At 42.9% G+C, this 22,590-nt stretch overlaps 1 protein-coding gene across 1 annotated transcript in view; it reads right to left on the reverse strand.

Moving 5' to 3' along the window:
• LOC126242682 (thyrotropin receptor-like) overlaps positions 1 to 22,590 on the reverse strand; it is a 706,981-nt gene that overhangs the window by 351,603 nt on the left and 332,788 nt on the right. Inside the window, exon 5 of the mRNA XM_049948112.1 lies at positions 4,085 to 4,150. Coding sequence (XP_049804069.1) covers positions 4,085 to 4,150 — 66 coding nt within the window. The remainder of the gene's footprint in view (positions 1 to 4,084; positions 4,151 to 22,590) is intronic.

Consider the following 22,590-nt stretch of genomic DNA (forward strand, 5'->3'; position numbering starts at 1 on the left):
CAGTAAAGTAGGACTATGGCTCTCTCGTAATGCCTGCCTCTGAGATTCGAGGAAAAAGCTCGGGACCTTTTAGGGTTTACTAAATTAATCCTTGACGAAAATCGTCGATCTTCTTCGGATCTTCTCTCTCGACCCTACTCAAGAAAGGTTTGAACCGAATGTTAGGGAAGTTATCTCCGCAGCGAGCGCAGCGCCGCTCTGTGACCTTTTGAGAAGCACCAAGCCGACGAAGTCTCCAGTTAAACACAGTTGAGCGTTAGCCCCTGTGCTAAAACTCACTACACCCCGGTGACTCCTGTGAACAAAACTACAGGGTGTTTCAAAAATGACCGGTATATTTGAAACGGCAATAAAAACTAAACGAGCAGCGATAGAAATACACCGTTTGTTGCAATATGCTTGGGACAACAGTACATTTTCAGGCAGACAAACTTTCGAAATTACAGTAGTTACAAGTTTCAACAACAGATGGCGCTGCGGTCTGGGAAACTCTATAGTACGATATTTTCCACATATCCACCATGCGTAGCAATAATATGGCGTAGTCTCTGAATGAAATTACCCGAAACCTTTGACAACGTGTCTGGCGGAATGGCTTCACATGCAGATGAGATGTACTGCTTCAGCTGTTCAATTGTTTCTGGATTCTGGCGGTACACCTGGTCTTTCAAGTGTCCGCACAGAAAGAAGTCACACGGGTTCATGTCTGGCGAATAGGGAGGCCAATCCACGCCGCCTCCTGTATGTTTCGGATAGCCCAAAGCAATCACACGATCATCGAAATATTCATTCAGGAAATTAAAGACGTCGGCCGTGCGATGTGGCCGGGCACCATCTTGCATAAACCACGAGGTGTTCACAGTGTCGTCTAAGGCAGTTTGTAACGCCACAAATTCACGAAGAATGTCTAGATAGCGTGATGCAGTAATCGTTTCGGATCTGAGAAATGGGCCAATGATTCCTTTGGAAGACATGGCGGCCCAGACCAGTACTTTTTGAGGATGCAGGGACGATGGGACTGCAACATGGGGCTTTTCGGTTCCCCATATGCGCCAGTTCTGTTTATTGACGAAGCCCTCCAGATAAAAATAAGCTTCGTCAGTAAACCAAATGCTGCCCACATGCATATCGCCATCATCAATCCTGTGCACTATATCGTTAGCGAATGTCTCTCGTGCAGCAATGGTAGCGGCGCTGAGGGGTTTCCGCGTTTGAATTTTGTATGGATAGAGGTGTAAACTCTGGCGCATGAGACGATACGTGGACGTTGGCGTCATTTGGACCGCAGCTGCAACACGGCGCTGAAACCCGAGGCCGCTGTTGGATCACCTGCTGCACTAGCTGCGCGTTGCCCTCTGTGGTTGCCGTACGCGGTCGCCCTACCTTTCCAGCACGTTCATCCGTCACGTTCCCAGTCTGTTGAAATTTTTCAAACAGATCCTTTATTGTATCGCTTCTCGGTCCTTTGGTTACATTAAACCTCCGTTGAAAACTTCGTCTTGTTGCAACAACACTGTGTTCTAGGCGGTGGAATTCCAACACCAGAAAAATCCTCTGTTCTAAGGAATAAACCATGTTGTCTACAGCACACTTGCACGTTGTGAACAGCACACGCTTACAGCAGAGAGACGACGTACAGAACGGCGCACCCACAGACTGCGTTGTCTTCTATATCGTTCACATCACTTGCAGCGCCATCTGTTGTTGAAAATTGTAACTACTGTAATTTCGAAAGTTTGTCCGCCTGAAAATGTACTGTTGTCACAAGCATATTGCAACAAACGGTGTATTTCTGTCGCTGCTCGTTTAGTTTTTATTGCCGTTTCAAATATACCGGTCATTTTTGAAACACCCTGTATAATACAGCTTAGTATTGCCATTTGAGTGCGGGTTCTCTACCGACTGAGCGATCCATCTTCTGCGAAGTTACGAGAGAGACAATGATGGAAGGAAAGTTCTGAGGGCGAGTCAAGACCCTGTTTGGCTAGCTCAGTCGGTGCCGGCAAAGTGGTTCAGAGTGTTCGGTAAGGATTCTGGCCAACTTCTGTAATGAAAAAGCCGAGTGAAGAAAGACGTCGCGAGACATCTGCACACAACCATTGACGAAAAACGTAAAACAAAGAGTTCGGAAAATAAGAAAGAAAAAGTTGGTAGAGCAATTCCTCCCGAAAGGCAAAGGTCCCAGATTCATGTCTCGATCCGACACACGGTTGTGATATGCCAGGAAATTTTATTTCTACGAGGTTGTTCAATTTTAAAAATGCTGTCGACCTTACCACCTACAAAACCTCAGTCCGAATAAATGAAAAGCTTTATTGCAGTGGCATCTGGAACTCATTATATTTATCTCCATAGTGGCTATAGGAGCTATCAACTCGTGCCGTAATTTCGATATTTTTGCATATAAAAGAAACTTCTTGCTTCAGTGTCTGTCCACAAAGTCAGTGATGTTGAAACAAGCTATTACCATTTTTCAGTTCAAAAAATGGTTCAAATGGCTCTGAGCGCTATGGGACTTAACATCTATGGTCATCAGTCCCCTAGAACATAGAACTACTTAAACCTAACTAACCTAAGGACAGCACACAACACCCAGTCATCACGAGGCAGAGAAAATCCCTGACCCCGCCGGGAATCGAACCCGGGAACCCAGGCGTGGGAAGCGAGAACGCTATTTTAGTTCAAGATAGTAGATTTTTTGTGTGCCGATTGTGTAACGTCGTCGACGCTATTCGTCGAATAACGTTCAAAACCTACCGAAGAGATAGTTGAAAAGATACACATTTTGTAAAATTAATAAATCCTCAAACTGAAGCAGTGATAGAAATAATTTGGATATATATCGTATTCTTACTGGAGAAATGACATACATATTTTTTAATTTACTTAATCTGTATCAAATATAGATGGTGATTCAAAAGTAACTGCACACGCTTTGTGGTTGTAACATACGGATCAAAATAAGAGTGAAATTTTAGATAAATTTTTATCTGATACTGCTTTATTTCCGTGTTGTGATGCATAATGTAATTTGTGGTAGACATTACATCATTGGCTAGTATAGGCTTTTTTGCGTGTTGTCTGCGTATCGACGGTGCCCCTGTACATTTCAGTCGGCAAGAAAGTATCTCGAAGCTGGTCATCGTGATAAGTGGACGGGTCCTGCAGGATCAGTTGTCTGGTCCGCCGAATCTCCGGATCTCAATACGTGCGCTTCTAACTGTCGGGGCGTCTCAAGGAGCTCGTGCATGGTGTGAACGTAGCCCAACTACAGCAGCTAATTGAGAATAGCTCTGCAACTTTGCAGAATGAGATGAACGGACTCTCCAACATTCCGAGAGTGGTAAGAAGTCGAGGACGTCACTGTCTTCATCTATATGGACATCATTTTGAACATGTCCTGGGGTAAAGGTACAGTACATAGCTGAGTTAAATTTCGGGTTCCTTCGTGTCGTTACTTTCTGAGAATTAACTTCGCGATGTTTGTGTTGCATTTTTGATCCCCGCTCTACTGTATAACTCTGAACTCTGAAACAAAGAAATTTAAGATAAAGCTTTATTTAAAGTTTTACTCTTATTTTGATGCATATATTATACCCACCAAGTGTGTACAGCTACTTTTGGATCACCTTGTATAATTTGACATAGCGACAGGTCGCAACTAGTGTGAGTAGGACACATATTATTATGCATTAATATGTGCCAAGACCACTATGTTTCTCTTATCCGTCACATGTAGCGTAAGAGTGTGAAAGGGTGATCAGAACCAGCAGTCACCATGCGAACTTTTATTCTGCAAATAACTATAAGGTGTGTAACGTTAGTGGCATTGTAGGAGACTTTTGCAGTCATCTTTAATTTAACTCTCTATCTCTGTGTCCTACACGTCCGATATTTGTTATTTTTTGTTGTGGAATGTATACTTCAGATATTATGTGACTAGATTTTCTTGTATAACATGGCAATCGATGAGAAGATTATAAAACCACTTCTCGGAACGAAATACGTTCACCTAAGCGCGAGCTATGGTGATAGCTCGTAACAACAATAAACTTCAGTAGTCGTAGACGTTAATAGTACTTACAATTGCGCTGTCTCCACGGAAACAGAATTTGGCTGCAGGTCACCAATCTTGTTGCTCTCCAGGTCTCTGAAAGCAAACAGTAACGCTGCACTTAAAATACAAATAAACACAAGTCAGAAAATTCATTTTCACAGTTTCTATGAAATGCAAATGGTCTTAAGAAGGAATTGGTAAGGAAATTACCTTTCAAGTTCTTTCTAGTTCCGTGCGTCAAAAGTATGCTATTAAATTAACCAATACGACGTTAAGCGTAAACACTTAGTGCGCCATGAACAGCATGGCAATAAAAATTGACACAAACTCAGCCTCCAATAACAATTCGCACGGATAAGACCCACTCAGATAAGCTTGCAATTCGAACATAAGGTACGAGGTCCTATACTTTGAAGTATTTCTAATATCTCGATGTGCTATTGGAAACAAATATGAGCACCAGCGTCTCATCAACACGGGAGTATGTGATTAAAATGCGTTCAGTTTGTTACGAGTAATAGAATAGGTATCGACAAGTAGAGCACCTTTAGCAATAAAGCACTGCGTTCATAATGGGCTAGGGATGTTTCCCTTTACAGATAATGTCTATATAACGGCAATCAATATCTCTACGCCTCATCTCTACCCATATTGTTTAACAAAAATAAAATTAGTAATTAGATTAATGTAAAAATTGAAGTAATGTTCTAATGTTACAGCAAAAAAATTAATATCTTAAAGCAACAAGTCATTGTCAGTAATGTGTTGCAGTTTCGTTGATATCTCTTTCTAACATTCTAAACCTGAGACGCGACAGTTGCCATCTTTCGCTTGCAAAAACTGTATAGTATTGTTGCCTTTAGATGTATAGTAACATACATTGTGGCGCACCATAGCAGCTTACAGCAACTGTTTCTCTCATTATACACAGTAGGTACAGTTTCGACATGGAAGTAGAAGTGCATAAACACCATTCAGTGCTGTTACTGAAGTCGGTATTTAACCACCAGGGCAAGCTGACGTTTAGATGCACATGAAAAATTTTACAAGTATATGCCACAAATGCAGTTCATAATGCAAAATACGGTGCAGTTTTTCTGCTAAAATTGGTATGACTATCGTAACACATCGTGCACGTAACTGTAGAGTGACAAACTGGAAATTAGTGTTCCACTGGTGTACCCCAGTTAGCTAAAATTGTTCAATTGTGTGTGAAATCTTATGGGACTTATCTGCTAAGGTCATCAGTCCGTAAGCTTACACACTACTTCACCTAAATTATCCTGAGGACAAACACATACACCCATGCCCGAGGGAGGACTCGAACCTCCGCCGGGACCAGCCGCACAGAGTTCGCTACATTTAGCTAAATTGTGAGCTGGTGATCTTTTACTATTGGTTCCAGCAGCTCACAATTCACGTAGTTAATGACATTTAAACATTAAAACACGCTCGATAGCGTAAAATCAACGGAAAAATCTCCAAGTTTCCTTACATAGGAGACGGCAGAATTAGCAAGGTAGCGGCATGAAGAAATTCCCTTGTTTGCAGTAGTCGTGCAGGGACTTACTTGGAATAATGATACTTTGACCAACTACAAGACTGGGTAATAGCATACCAAATATTGAAACAGGTGGTATCAGACACTGAGCAACATCACTGCGAAACGAGTTTGGAGCAATAAAGCGGCCTAAGACTTATGGCAACTATACTGCTGGGCTGTAACTTTCAGAAACAACGAAGATACTGAAACTTCGTGGCATATTTAAATTTTGTGCCAGACCGGGTCTCGAACCTGAAACCTCATAGTTTCGCCGCCAAATGCGCTATCCACTGAGACAGCCGTACATGACTCACAACCCGTCCCCTCTATTTCAATTCTGCTGGAGACGGCCGTCACACCTTGTGGACTTTACCCCATCGTGGCTGGCTAACAGCTTTGGGACGGGGAAAGAGAAAGAGAGAGAAAGAGAGAGAGAGAGAGAGAGAGAGAGAGAGAAAGAAAGAGAGAGAGACAGAGAGAACTCTAAAATACCAAATGGCGCCACTGAGAGCTCTACACCAGGGCTTGTACTCGTGGCTATAAAGGTTCTATTTATTATTGCACAGGTCGTCGGACCCTATCTGTACTTTTATACCATTCTTAAATTGGCACCTATACGAAACCTTTACAGAAAAAGTGAACACGTGAGTTCCACATAACTCGTAAGATGAATAGACCGACCTGAATATTTCACAAGGCCATGAGCAGTTCCTTTCCTTCGTACGAGAACGGTAGCGCCTGACCAATAATCCGCCTTGGCCATCCTTGTATTAACGGGATGTTAAATGCTTATTTTCTTGTTCCTCGCCTCATACCCCTTTTTACTTCAAAATTTTATTCAACAAGCTATAACATTTAACACAATTATATCATAGTGACAGAAAAGCAAACTCAGTTTACAGATAACTGTGAACATTGTAACATATTCACACTTCAGTCTTCTGTACGGAAATGGTTTAAGTACCCGCACTACTAGTTATGCAACTTCTTTGTCTACTAGACCAGTACTCTATGTATGACAAGGAGACATTCTTACACTTTGCTTCAGTCATTATTCAGAAAGAGTAACGTCCAACTTGTTTTTGATTTTGTGTTTTGATAACACTATAATATCTTCAGTTCTCATTAAAGTAGGTCAGGGAATCTGTGATAAGGTTTCTATTCATAATTGTGAAATGTACCATATTGGCTTCAGCCAATTTGTTGCGTTAGTTTTGGTGGTTTGAAACGCCTATTTCTCAATGTTGTATTAATCTATTCTTCGTATTACCGCTAACTTATTTTGAGACCATAACCTGTTCAAGTTTTATCCAAATAAAAATTTGTGTGTCATGTTGTCTGCCAAATTACTTGCTTGAAATTGATTAGTACATGCCTAATCTATTTTATTTAGATTTTCATGTGTTTCAATTATCTCACTGATTAACTTCTACCAAGAGACATTCACATCACTGATAATGATTAAAGTGTAGATTGTTGCTAGTATTGTCCAGTTAACATTCGGACATTGTATTTGATTTTAGTCCCTTTATAAGCTGAGTATGAATTGTTCTGCTTAAAATATATTTCATTGTAATGTAGTGCCAGGTGGTCATTTTTCTCTGCCGCGGGGGTAGTGGCGCGGTCTGTGGCTCTTTGCCACGGTTCGCGCCGCACCCCCCATCGGAGGTTCGAGTCCTCCCTCGGGCATGGGTGTGTGTGTCGTCCTTAGATTAAGTTAGGTTAAGCAGTGTGTAAGCCTAGGGCCCTATGACCTCAGCAGTTTGGCCCATAGGAAGTTACGACAAATTTCCATTTTTTTTCCATTTTTCTCTGAGACTGTCACCCAACAGATTTCAGGATATTTTAGCTCATTTCCCTCGAACGACTAGTCGAACACTCACACTACATAATAATTGCAATCAAGATTCAGCAACTCCAGTGACTGCTGGTCTTACTGATTTCCCTCCATATATATTTTTAGTACAGTGAAGGAACTACACAGTTGGAAGCCCGCGAGCTGGTTAGCAAAAGATAAGAATTCTTTTAGGAGGAGTCGGTTGTCATTAAAGTGTTCAGAATCCGAGGTGAAGCCACAGCTTCAGGTAGACAGACATACATTCAGTTCACTCACGCCATGCTCCATGCGGGACATGGGACGGCCTCTTTCTGCTGAAAAAACATAGTACTGATAATAGACACCTTTTAGCAAGATAAGAGATATCTAGCTAGGTGTCGCTTCCAATAGTTTAGCATGTGAATCTTCGTTATCTCAGAAGAGACGCCACGAAATCCAGCATTCTGGTTGGATTTTACCGTTATTTTTCTCAGAGCGTGCAGTTTCTCGACTATGCCTACACGCCAGCCTTCTCAAAGGTCCTTATCAAAATTGTTCCATGTAGTGGAACATATTTTCTGTCTTCCTCCCCGCCTCAGAGCGCTATTAACGGGAAGTAGCAAAAATTAGCGAGAGTAGGAGATCGTTTAACATTTTTGAGTTTTGCTGGACGCAACGTCTACCACACCTGGCCGAAGAATTCTTGCTCTGGCGAAAAGTAGCAAAGTCACAGAGCGTCCAAAAAGAGAACACTTCACTTCAGGCTTTTGTAGGGTAATGACTTCACACTAGGCTACGGATGAGTAATGTCAGAGGCTGCTGGACTACAGATGAGACATTATTACACTGAATATAAACTTTAATTCTGAGGACGGAAAGAAAGCAGAACTCGGGGTGCCCAGCCGTAACTGCCACTGCCTTCCACATTGCGCTGAGAGTACGGTAAGTTGCGCCATGGCGAGATCGGCCGTTTCGTGGGGACGCGATATTACTTCATTCCGTTCAAGAGCCAGTTATTCCGTTTTAATACACCGCAGCCAGCTAGTCTGCTTTCAGTATGCGCTTTGGCCATCTCATTCGTGTTCGATACTACGTTTCTGCGTTCTTCCTGCGTTCTTCCTGTAATTTACTAACCATGCTTACATCCACTGGTCGTATTCGTGTATTATCTGCGTAACTTCGTATTCATCGTGTCCACCTACCTGTGCCAAGGTTACAGTTCACCATTAGGACCCCTTGTCCAAGCATTTAATGTTCGTTTGCTTATGTCAATAGGCATGTGTTTTATGTGGTGTCACCGCCAGACACCACACTTGCTAGGTGGTAGCCTTTAAATCGGCCGCGGTCCGCTAGTATACGTCGGACCCGCGTGTCGCCACTGTCAGTGATTGCAGACCGAGCGCCATCACACGGCATGTCTAGAGAGACGTCCTGGCACTCGCCCCAGTTGTACAGCCGACTTTGCTAGCGAAGCTACACTGACCAATACGCTCTCATTTGCCGAGACGATAGTTAGCTTAGCCTTCAGCTACGTCATTTGCTACGACCTAGCAAGGCGCCATTACCAGTTTATATTCAGTGTAATAATGTCTAAACAAGAGCGATGTTCTCCAATTGTGGATTAAAGTTAAGTATTCCAAGAACTACGTTCTTTTCTTTATAGGATAATAACTTTACCTTGTTCCAGACCTCACGCCAATCTGCGTGAGCTTAACGCGTGCCTTTCGGCTACCTCCGAGTGGCTTGGATGTCTTGCTACGCCACTACATTTTACCTTGCAACTGTAAATCTGATTATAATAGTGACCCCTTGTTCCTGGTATACGAGGGTCATTTTTAAAATAAGAACCGATAGCGCATCGTGGCTGCACATCCTGTCACGTGACGTCCTTTCACGATCGGCCGCTCCTGGCCAGTCTTTCACTACGCCGCCATTACGTTTCACGTCTCTGCCGGTGTTGGTTGTATGATTATACTGCTTCGTTTGTCGCCATGTCAGTCAGTAATCCCGCCCGTTTTGAAGTGCGCTCGCTTATTCGGTTCTTAAATGCAAAACAAGTTCGTCCCGCCGAAATTCATCGGCAGCTTGTTGAAATTTATGTTGCAGGTATATTGAATCATGGAAATGTGAGTAATTAGTGTAGGCTGCTTAATGAAGGACATATGTTCATAATGAAGAACGATCTGGACGGCCTACTATCATGAATGATGACTTAACACAAAAAGTTGATGAGGCAGCTTCCCAAACAGGCGCTTCACTATTGACGAGCTGCATCAGAAATTTCGGCAACTTTCAAGATCAGTAGTTCATCACATTGTTATTGACAACCTTCACTACAAAAAATGGCGTGCGAGATGGGTGCCAAAAATGTTGACAGAAGAACACAAAACAAAGCGAACGCACATTCTTTGTCCGTTTAGGAGCGCTATCACAAGGATGATGACGACTGCTTGAGTCACATTGTGATCTGTGATGAAACGTGGATTGCGCACTACACTCCAGAGAATAAACGTCAGTCCAGCGAATGGCACTATTCAGACTCCCCGCTGAAACCACATAAATTCAAAGAAGAACACGGAAAATCATGACCATGATTTCTTGGGACCAGAAAGGCAGTTTTCTGCCAGAGTTGTTGCCAAGAGGAATGACAATAAATACTGAGAGATACTGTGAAACATTATTGAAACATAAGCGCGCTACTCAAAATCGCCGACGGGGACTGCTCTCTAACGGCGTCGTTCGGCTTAACGACAATGCTCAGTCTCAAACTGGGGCTAGAACAAAGACGCAACGAGACAAGCTTAATTGGAAGGTACGAGCTCATTCACCGTAGAGCCCTGACTTACCACCAGCAGACTTCCATCTGTTTCCAAAACTGAAGGAATTTTTTGGTGGAAAGCGCTTCAACGATGATGGAATATTGAAAGAAACTGTTACTGACTGATTTGAAGGTCAGACGGTAGAGTTATTTGTTGCTGGGATCCAAGAGGTGGTTCCACTACTTGACACATGTTTAAATGTTCATGGTGACTATGCTCGAAAGTTAAAAGAATGTGCGTATTGTAGTTTCTGATACAACTTAAGTTCATAAACAAAGTTGCTCTTACGCCATTACAAATCGGTTCTTATTTTAAAAATGACCCTCGTAGATTAGATGACCCCTCGTCTCATTAATGTGTATATGTGTGTTGTGCGATACCCATACTGTCACGTTTGACTGGGTCACCCCCACTGCCTATTATTCAGTAAGACTTTTTCGTTGCACAGTATTATTATTTCATTTAATTTATTTGTATGACTGTAAGGGGTGCTTCCTTTCTCTGTAGGTCACCAGAGATCGGGCTTTAGCATCATAGGGGTATGCAAAACAACACAGCCGTCACCCCACAGTAGGTCTGAAGGGCTGTATGTAGTTCAGTTTATAGTGCATGTAACTTAACGGAACTTATGTGGTGACTATGATTACCGAATTTTATTAACTGGGTTATTTGGAAAGTCCGCTTTTACTTTCGACATCCTGCTTACTAACTATGGAGTTGTTTTGTTTATTCGGGTTCCCGAGTTCGATTCCCGGCGGGGTCAGGGATTTTCTCTGCCTCGTGATGGCTGGGTGTTGTGTGATGTCCTTAGCTTAGTTAGGTTTAAGTAGTTCTAAGTTCTAGGGGACTGATGACCATAGATGTTAAGTCCCATAGTGCTCAGAGCCATTTTGTTTTGTTTATTATATCACATAGACTTAGTCACACTCTTTCTATGACGATAGTGTGGTTTGCATTTTTACTCTGAATATGCTCCCTTTCTAGAGAAATCGTCCCAAGAATGACATGGTGGTTTCTACTTTTGAGTTTCTTATTGGAAATATCTCAACGATGTAGCCACTTCCGTCAGATTTAAGGCTTTTATGTTTTGTCTGTGATATTTAGATTTCTGTGACTGAGAAGTATTTTTCTCGGAGATTGCCACAGTAGTGCACCAGAATGATGCTGTTGTTTGGGAGGAACAGTGTTTCCATTCAGTTCCCAATATTTTTATCTCCGAGGTAAAGCCTGTTTCTAGCTGCAGGTTCGTCGTCTTCTTTTAGTTTAGTTATTCTCTAGGTACTTTATTATAAGATTCCATTACTTCATATACTTGGTTAAGTTCATCATTTGTTAACAGTGACCCCCGTATCATCTGAATACGCTACTGGTACGATATTTCGGTTCGTGTTCAACACAGGTAAAACTATTGAAAAACCTGTGTGTTAATCATCAACCATATTAAGCTACTGCTTCGCAATAGATACCTGCTTCCTACAATGTTCTTAACTGAGAGAGAATAGCTAATACATTTTATTTTACTACCAGGCGGTAAAGTTGAGATACAAGCTAACACTTATTATATTCACATTTTAGAAGTTTTTGACATTCAGCCGTAGTACTTAAGCTACAGTGCAACTGGAATCCATTAGAACCGATACGTCTGATATTTTCAGTTGCGAAGAAAATTAGGGCTACAGCGTAAATTGCTTTGAGATTGAACTGCAAATGCTGCTTCTAGGGTCACTTGGTACTAATCAATATCCATTACATGTTCCGGGATGCTACACAGCTATATTGAATCAATCGTTCTGTCTATATGGTAGGGGTGGGATGTGAATTCGGTTTGCGAGATCATAAATTTTTCCGGGAAAGGGAGCCGGATCATCTGTCAAGTGACATGTTTGTCCGTGCACGTTACGCCCCAAGAACTCGTAGCTTAAAATGAGTTACATAACAATAAAAAATAAACCATTTCCAGTCTATTTTTTCTTTTGCAATATGCAACGCCTTTCGGAGGTGAAACAGCGTTAACAAGGATTATGTGCAGGTGTTGAGCAATGCATGTGTTAGTTTTCCGCCTTCAATTGCATGAACCGCAGTTGACTCCTGATTCAGATGCGTTCACAGTCGATAAAACAGCTGAACTGCCAGCTTTAAGTAATGTTTCCAACCTTGTACGTCGGTCCTCTGCCAGCCCCTATGCATAGCACAGCAAGTGCTGGAATTCCGTTCGGAAGCATGAGTACGCGAGCATTCCGCTGAGTGGACCCGTGGAGCTCCGGGGTAAGGTGGGTAACCGACTGGCGAGGTGGCAGGCGCTACACGCATTCCTCACTGTCAGTGTTCTACACTCCTGGAAATTGAAATAAGAACACCGTGAATTCATTGTCCCAGGAAGGGGAAACTTTATTGACACATTCCTGGGGTCAGATACATCACATGATCACACCGACAGAACCACAGGCACATAGACACAGGCAACAGAGCATGCACAATGTCGGCACTAGTACAGTGTATATCCACCTTTCGCAGCAATGCAGGCTGCTATTCTCCCATGGAGACGATCGTAGAGATGCTGGATGTAGTCCTGTGGAACGGCTTGCCATGCCATTTCCACCTGGCGCCTCAGTTGGACCAGCGTTCGTGCTGGACGTGCAGACCGCGTGAGACGACGCTTCATCCAGTCCCAAACATGCTCAATGGGGGACAGATCCGGAGATCTTGCTGGCCAGGGTAGTTGACTTACACCTTCTAGAGCACGTTGCGTGGCACGGGATACATGCGGACGTGCATTGTCCTGTTGGAACAGCAAGTTCCCTTGCCGGTCTAGGAATGGTAGAACGATGGGTTCGATGACGGTTTGGATGTACCGTGCACTATTCAGTGTCCCCTCGACGATCACCAGTGGTGTACGGCCAGTGTAGGAGATCGTTCCCCACACCATGATGCCGGGTGTTGGCCCTGTGTGCCTCGGTCGTATGCAGTCCTGATTGTGGCGCTCACCTGCACGGCGCCAAACACGCATACGACCATAATTGGCACCAAGGCAGAAGCGACTCTCATCGCTGAAGACGACACGTCTCCATTCGTCCCTCCATTCACGCCTGTCGCGACACCACTGAAGGCGGGCTGCACGATGTTGGGGCGTGAGCGGAAGACGGCCTAACGGTGTGCGGGACCGTAGCCCAGCTTCATGGAGACGGTTGCGAATGGTCCTCGCCGATACCCCAGGAGCAACAGTGTCCCTAATTTGCTGGGAAGTGGCGGTGCGGTCCCCTACGGCACTGCGTAGGATCCTACGGTCTTGGCGTGCATCCGTGCGTCGCTGCGGTCCGGTCACAGGTCGACGGGCACGTGCACCTTCCGCCGACCACTGGCGACAACATCGATGTACTGTGGAGACCTCACGCCCCACGTGTTGAGCAATTCGGCGGTACGTCCACCCGGCCTCCCGCATGCCCACTATACGCCCTCGCTCAAAGTCCGTCAACTGCACATACGGTTCACGTCCACGCTGTCGCGGCATGCTACCAGTGTTAAAGACTGCGATGGAGCTCCGTATGCCACGGCAAACTGGCTGACACTGACGGCGGCGGTGCACAAATGCTGCGCAGCTAGCGCCATTCGACGGCCAACACCGCGGTTCCTGGTGTGTCCGCTGTGCCGTGCGTGTGATCATTGCTTGTACAGCCCTCTCGCAGTGTCCGGAGCAAGTATGGTGGGTCTGACACATCGGTGTCAATGTGTTCTTTTTTCCATTTCCAGGAGTGTACATACACTGCTTATAGGATGTGAAACTCAGTGTCACGATATGAATTTACTAATGCAGTTCGACGCAATTTTCAAAAAAATTTGAAGTAATCGCCCTTGAAGATTACCTAGTACTGTTAAGCATAAAACGTTTGCAATTTATTAAGTTAGTTGTCAGTGGATGTGACCGTAACGTTGGTTATGTTATAGAGACTGCTACACATTGATCTTGCCAAAAGCCGAGAAGCGATTCTTATTGGTGTTTTAGCTCACTGGGGCACTCTGGGATGCTTTCTGGGGCACTCTGGGATGCTCTCTGGTGCACTATTGGATGTATTGTGGGGCATTGTTTATTTTATTGTTCAGTTTAAAGTTGCGAAGCATCCTTATCTATCTCGTGAGATTTTTTTTTTTAAGTCTAGGTCTACTTTTATTGAAAAGTCTTATCTGTTAAATCTATTATTTAATTGTTTATTGATTAATTCTATCGATGGGTTGCAGGGGTTCCGACCCCTGGGGAGGTGGGTGGGTATTCTTGCATGGCTGTGCTCATCTAGCCGCTGCTGCTGTGTAAGGCGGGTGACCTTGAACGTGGTTCGCCTGGCTGCCGCTAGAGATCGCAGGACCGCGCTATAGTTCTAAGCGCGGTCCGCTGGAAAAGGGTCTTTCCGGTCCGCCATTGCGGTTTTTTAGCGCGCTACTTCCTGCCGCGCCCAGCGAGCTTCTGATAGTGTGCAGGAAGTGTCAAGACATTCCCATTGCACAAATATAAAACACTGATATAACTACGTAAATCCCATAACATGACCATGAAAGTTAGGTAAATAGTTCAAATCTCGCTAGCAGCAACATTTTTGTTACTTTTATTTAAATTCCATATTTATTAACAAATAAAAATGTTAACTAACAAAAACTGAAGCATAATAAGGTATTTTTGGTTCCTAACCGCATGACAGAGGCAGCATTCACAGTAAATTAAATTTTGGTGCACAAAAGCAATACATGAAATAGAAAATACAACATGTTTTTACTTGTAGAGTCCGAACAGTATTATTAGTATTGGGGGACGGCGGCTAGTACGGACCACTTAAGCCAAAATCTTAGTTGTTTTGATATTAGATATAGCTGCATGAAACCTTCACTTGAACATTTGTTCCGGTGTAAATTGTGAAAAAATGAAAAAAAATTCTGATCATAACGACACACAGCAAGGAAAGATTTTCTAAGACTTACAGCTCGAGATGTTCAAAAAATGTCTGTTAGTATGAGCCATACACTAAAATATAGGTTTTTAAATCAGGACGTCAAACGGGCCGACTTGGAGCAGGAGAGGCATCACAGGACATTTTAATTTCCAGTGTCTATACTTTTACAAATAAATTCATAAAACTTTGTCAGCATCACCAGGAAGGATTCAGGATTCACAATAATTGCAGTGGAAGTTCGAAAACATAACAAAATAAATTTTTTTACGTGTGAAATTTCATCATCTTTTTCACTTACTAATGGCTGCATTTGTTGCTATAGGTACACTTTTCTTCATATGTTAGAGAGATTCTTCGGTGAATTTTGCACAGCATACATACCATACTTACAGGTGCATGAAACTCTATAATTTATTTAATTTATGAAAAAACGAATGAGCTGTTATATTTTAAACTTCATGTTTAGAAAAAACACAAATTTTATAGTTAATTACCTCAATTTTACCATAGTTTTTAATAGATTTTGAAAATTCTAGAGTTTCACACACCTTTACGTGTGGTTTGTATGCTGTGCAAAATTCATCGAAGAATCTCTCTTACTTATGAAGAACAGTGTACCTATAGCAACAAATGCAGCCATTAGTAAGTGAAAAAAAATGATGAAAATTCACATGTAAAAAAAAATATTTTGTTATGTTTTCGAACTTCCATTGCTGTGAGTGTGAATTCTGAATCCTTCCTGGTGATGCTGACAAAGTTTTATGAATTTATTTGTAAAAGTATATACAGTGGAAATAAAAATGTCCTGAGGTTCCTCTCCTGCTCCAAGTCGGCCCGTTTGACGTCCTACCCCCCCCCCCCCCCCCCTTAATCTGATTTCCAGTGTAATTCTAGGAACATTAAAACGAGCGGAAGTAGGCCTTTCTGTCATATCACCTTTCAAAATACTGGGAACCGCTCGTTTCATTGCAGTCTCGGATCATCTCCTAGACCCTCACCGGCCGCCTGCCTTTTGATACTTCGCATCGTGGCCTAAAGACAAAACAAAAAATTATTTGTTCAGTCCATACCACCCGACTATGGTATGGCCCGTACTACTCGACTGACATTGCACATTGAAGTATGACGGAAACGGAAACCGGCTTGGGTGAGTGGAATATCGTTTTTACGATACAATCTCTATTAGTTTACTTAAAGCATGAAAATATTACTTCTGTCCATTAAAAGTATAAACAGATGCGGTTAGTGTCCGCCTCCATAGGTGAGAGATCAAACACAAGAGATCCTCTTACAGGGGACCCGGATTCGATTCCCAGTACTGGCAGGAACTTTTCCATGGTGCGAGGTCTGAACCGGCGTGCACTCAGCCTCGTGATGCAGATTGAGGAACTACCTGATTGAGAGGTAGCGGCCGGGTGTGTGGTGTGCTGACCCCATGCCTCTCCATACCGCACCCGATGATGAGTGACTGAAGATGACAGGGCGGTCGGTCAACTATCGCGTGCTATTCAGGGCCTGATCGCGGGATTTCCTTTTTTTATGCAGAAAATTACACAGTTCCCAGCTTCGACACTTAAAAACAAACAAAAATTACGTGCGACACATACTCAACAGCCACCTTGCTCAAGTTCTATGTTTTTATCAAATTTTAATTTATTTTCATACCACTAGTAATTACAAATAAGAATACACAGTTTTTATTAAAAATTATCGTTCAATATTTGTTGATTAACATTTCTGTTTGTTAAGAAATGTGTAATTTAAATAAAAGTAAAAATAAATTACTACTAGCGAGATACGAAACAGCGATTTATGATCGCAAAAGATGCTACACGACGCACAGAGAAAATTATTTTTTTTGTCGACTATGGTGGTAAGTTACAATGTTTTACTCGTATAGTCAGCAGCGCTCAGAAATCTTATAATCTTCTTTTCTTTGACAGTTATGTTGTACTAATTTAGAAAATTTACTCCCGGGCAGCGACCATGAAGTACCACAAGAAAGAAGTAAGTGGAAGAGTTCAGAGCAGCCTGTGACGTCTATTCGCGAGTCACGATAAGGAACTGAACCTTTGTTAAAATTAACGGTGAAACCTTCAAGTATCATTTATTTTTCACAATTCGTGAATAAATGACACCATGAATTTTAACATTTATTTGGCGGCTGAATATCCCGACCTGCAAACATGTGTGAACTGCATCTCTGGCTGAACTGAATTCCACAATCTCAGTCAACTATGTTCCTTATCATTTCGATGTCTTGTTTGCTCCCAAGTCCACGACTCACTGGCAATATACCATGGAGATTTCGTCCCTGTCGTCTCTGATAGTTGCACACTGGGTTTCCTCGTTACAGAATATGCAACGAATCACGATAAAACAGTATTTACCAAAACACACGTTCAAGCAACGACATGTTATCCTAGACAGAGGCAATTAGGCCCATAGCTCGCCTCGGTCAGTGTGGACTGCTATTTCTAATAACGATGTAACGAGATTAAAATACTCAAAACATTATACACTGCGCAAAAAAAAAAAATCACACATTCGAAACACTGTATTTTCTCCATTAGAGACGTATAAGTTTGAAATTTAACTCAAGGTGCCTTAACCTTCCTCTACAACAGCGAAAACTCATGGCGCCTTTCGACGTCACACTCGAACTCGGTGCTTCAAACAGCAAGGTGTCGACACATGAGGAAAAAAAGGTCACAACGCAGAAGCACATGCGAGATGTAGGGTGGGTTAATAATATCAAATTGGCACCAAATTTCACCACAATTCTGCCAAACGTACTCATGTCACACGATGGGAAGATGTCATACATCTTACCCAGATTTCACACCTCCCTTTGACGCCTCTGGGATAAAGGTCAGAATCGCGTCACTCAGCGTTGAAATTACGCAGTTTTCTTTTCGATGGCAGAAGAAAACACTACAAGCACCATTTAGGTGTGGTTGCCTCAGGCGCTAGAATAGCAGCGAGGCACCACTCAGTTGAATGGGTATCGAAGTCTCTGACAGTTGCATTTTAACTGACTCAACAAAGGTACGTGGGCAGCACCGAGGGTGTTGCCGAACAAGAGGGTCTTAGAGGGACCTTTGCCGTTTTATTGACCCACATGTCAGTGTTGCACCCCGCCGTGATCGAGCCACAGGAGGGCGCGAAGCAGGATGGCTCAAAAAGTTACGGATCACTTTCAGATTTCGTCTAGTTGTTTTGAATGGTCCCTAGTGGTTCCACCATGTATACCAGACGAAAATTGGGGCCGCACTTCATCCAAAGGGGTCAATCACGTTCGTGTGAACGTATTTGTCAAGAACGTCATCCTATTGTTATCGCACTGCGAACTGTCGATTTAGACCGCGAAATGCCCCAAGGGAATGGCTGGTTTCATTGACGCTCTTTATGCCACCTCCTGAGGCCTTTTCGTGTCGATTCTGAGCGACGGTGTATCTGAAATATTTTCCTCGGCTACTCGTAAGAACACCGTGTGATTTGGATGCTGAATGTCGCGGCTCTGACCTCCATCGCAAAGGCGAAAAGAGAAGGGGTAAAATGTAGATAAGAGGGGATGTGAAGACTTCTCCATCGTGTGACATGTCCACGGTGCGTTGGGTAGGATTGTGATGAAGTTTGGTGCCAATGTGACATCATTAACCCAACTTTACACCCCACGTGTATGCTGCAAATAGTGACAATTGACTCTAAATCATGAAAAGTGTGAAGTTATCTACATGAGCACTGAGCCGTGGCCAGCTGGCGCCAGTGTTATTTTGTTCTTGTATCGTTGAGATCGATTGTGGATGAGGTAAGACATGTTTGCTTTTCGCGTGTCTTATCTTCCGGGTTGGCGGGCGAAGCGAGTTGATTGTTAGCCTTCGACGGGTAACCCTGTAGATCTGGCGACATTCGCTGGGAGACGCGTGTCTACGGCTGCCGAACGAGCGCGATGACCGTTACACGTTGTGATGTGAAATTGGTTGGGCGTTTTGGCGACATGGGCAGCTTGGAGATACAAGTTCTGTGACTTCGGTGGGAACAAAATTCTAAGTGAAGGCGTGAAGCTGTGGAACCTGCTCTCCCGTATTGTGTACGTGATATAGTGTAAGAGGTCGTAATTGTTTGGTTGACCGACGCACTCAGAGCTATATAAACTTTATTATTGTGGTGAGACTTTCATAGTCGAACTTTAAGATGGTGTGGAAGAGTTCAGTTGGCCTAGTTACATGGTGGCCGTTATTTGAAAGTTTTCTCAGAAGTTTTACTAGCGCTTTGTGTCTCTTACCAATCAAATGATTTTATGTTGGCGTTTTCAAAGCCTTCTCTCTATTAAGACAGATGTCCATGTGTAAAATACTTAAGGTCAAAGTTGCGGTTTTGTCAGTAGTGTAACGTGTTCCTTTACATGCTTACCCATATAGCGAGTCAAAGGCTCTGCCGAGTTTTTCTATGTTTCAGAGTTATTGGAATGTATTTGTGATTCGGGCAGAAATTTTGATTGTGCCAGTGCCTTGGCGGGGAGTGAAATATGGTCCGAGGTCTAGGCCAGGCAGTGTTTAAGAACCTGTGTTTAAGAACCTGGCCACTACCGGGAGTTGTTCCCATATCGCTATCCAAAGTTGAGTATTTATCTTCCGCCAAGGCGGGTTAAGCTGGTAGATATATGAATATATATTGTATGTAACCTGTTCGTACATGAACCGGTTTTCTTAAATATTACGGATTGGCAACTGGCTAAACCTTAAGCTGCATAGCATCCTCTGAGTTCCTTGTCCAGCTCTCTCTAGTAATTTTTTTATTAACATGTCTAAGCACGTGAACATTTATTTTTAAAGATCTGTGTTGCTGCTGTAGTTTTTTTATTTAAGAGGTTCTATCATGTTATGTAATTGGATCTTAGCTTGGCACTAATGTTCAAGTGTCATGAAGTCACCCTTTACTGGTAATTCTTTTTATTATGTGTATTTTGAGCGAAATCCTATATGGAAGTTTGAATTTCTGAGGTTTGTCAGTAGTTCTGTTTTCTTAATAAGGGACTGTTTGAGTACCGAGTACGTTGGGTTTCTAACTGTATTTGCAAAGCTTTATCTAGTGGCTCGTCCACAATTTGTAACTGTCAAATTTCTTAAAAGGCGTAATGTCAATAAATTGTGTTAATTATAAATTATGACTACAAACCTTGATTCCATCCCGCTTCCTCTTTTATGGTATTTAAGGTATGGTGTGTAAGTGTGGTACGATTAAGGAAATCATGTAGCAAGCATTAAAGGGAATCCGCTAAATTTCAGTTACACAATAATCCACACAAATCTAAAGCCTATAAACTCAACTAAATTGTCAGGGATTACTATTACGAATAACTTCAGTTGGAACGATTGCATAGATAATGTTGTGCTGAAAGCAAATAAGACTATGCGATTTATTCGCAGAACACTCACAAAAGTAACTGGTCTGCTAAGAAGACTGCTTACACTACGCTTGTCGGTCCTCTTCTGGAGTATCGCTGTGCGGTGTGGGATCCGCATCAGATAGGACTGACGGAGGGCATCGAAAACGTTTAAAGAAGGCAGCTCGTCTTTTATTGTCGTGAAATAAGAGAGACAGTGCCACGGATACTATACTCGAATTTGGGTGGCACTCATTAAAACAAAGGCGTTTTTCGTTGCACCTGGACATTATCATGAAATTTCCGTCTCCAACTTTCTCATTAGAGGATGAAGATATTTTGTTGACTCCCACAAACATAGACAGAAATGATGATAATAACAAAATAAGAGAAATAAGAGTCCACACGAAAGGTTTAAGTATTCGTTTTCCCCGTGCACTATTCGAGAATGGAACGGTACAGAAGTAGCGTAAAGGTGGTTCGATGAAACCTCTTCCAGACACTTAATTGTAAATTGCAGAGTAATCATATAGATGTTGTTGTAGATGTAGACATGAGATTCTGAGATGTTGCCTTTTTTCTCAGGGGCGACGTCGCAGGGCGCCACGCTTTTGCACTATTACAGAGAAAGGCTTTAGGCACCTTTGAGCCGAGTTTCAAACTGCTGCGTCGGTAATGGGTTTCGAAAACCTGATACTCCTTGTTGCAGTGTAGAGGGTGTTGAGCATGGTAGTTACATCGGCATAAAAAGATTAGCAAAAGATTTAAAAATATGTAAGACCGCACCAGAGCCGGCCGGGGTGGCCGAGCGGTTCTAGGCACGTCAGTCCGGAACCGCGCGACCGCTACGCTCACAGGTTCGAATACTGTCTCGCGCATGGATCTGTGTGATGTTCTTAGGCTAGTTAGGTTTAAGTAGCTCTAAGTTCTAGGGGACTGATGTCGTCTGAAGTCCCATAGTGCTCAGAGCCATTTTAACCATTTTTTTAGATTCTAGGCCAAATAAGTGTCTGGAGACGTCCCGGACAGTAGCGGGCTACCAATCAATCTGTCATCGGCATACGTCCAGAGATCCAATTACGATGGTCTGGAGTGTCACTTCATTTTGCAGCAGAACTCCTTTGGTTGTCACCCGCGGCAGCCTTACAGCATAGCGGAAAGTCGACGATATTCTACGCCCTGTTTCTTCCCACTTCATGATAAGCCATTCTGGCCTTACATTTCAGCAAGATAATTCTACTTCTTGTCTTCGTGCTTGTCAAACCCTAAATTGGCCTGCAAGGCCTCCGGATCTATTCCCACTAGAGAAGTTCAGAGTAATTTTTGGCAGGGTCCTCCAACCAGCTCGGAATTTTGACTATCTAACGCGCCAGGTTGAGAGAATCTGCCACGGTATCTCTCAGAGGGGCATCCAATAACTCTGGGTGTCCGACCTAACAGCTGTACGGTACATTTTCTCTGATGTTTCGGCAGATATACGTAATTTGGTTTTTGTAATGTCTATGTGTAGTCAGCGCAAAAAAATAATGCTCATTACATCTTTCAAGCTACTTGGATTGTCAACGGAAATCGTCGGTTTGTTTCCTCTTACAAACAAAATTATTTTTAGTGAACAATTTTCCTTGTCCTTTCGATGGAGCTGTCTCAAATTAGTCAATGAAAATTTTTATTCCATCGATGTGTATTAACAGGGATAGTAAAACACGATGAACAACAAGAACTCCAGCAGCGACTGAGCAGTGCTGCTGAATTGTGTTGGCATTCGTGGGGGCCAGGACGCTGCTGCCTACACGGTGATGTGGCTTTAATATTCAAGATGATATATGTCTATCTCGTATAGCTCGAATGTATTATGTATTAAGACTTCGAAGTGTGTTTGTAGATTACTCTTTGAATCTGCGTTTCGGGGAAGTCATATGTGTTCTGTAGCACGGAAGTTATATTTAATAGTTATTGTGTACGATAGTCCTTGTTTCTTTTGTGGTACTATCAGAGTACATTTTTGAACTTATTTCGTGACCTTTATCCC

Source organism: Schistocerca nitens, chromosome 1 (genome assembly GCF_023898315.1).
Source record: "Schistocerca nitens isolate TAMUIC-IGC-003100 chromosome 1, iqSchNite1.1, whole genome shotgun sequence".
Lineage (NCBI taxonomy): Eukaryota > Metazoa > Arthropoda > Insecta > Orthoptera > Acrididae > Schistocerca > Schistocerca nitens.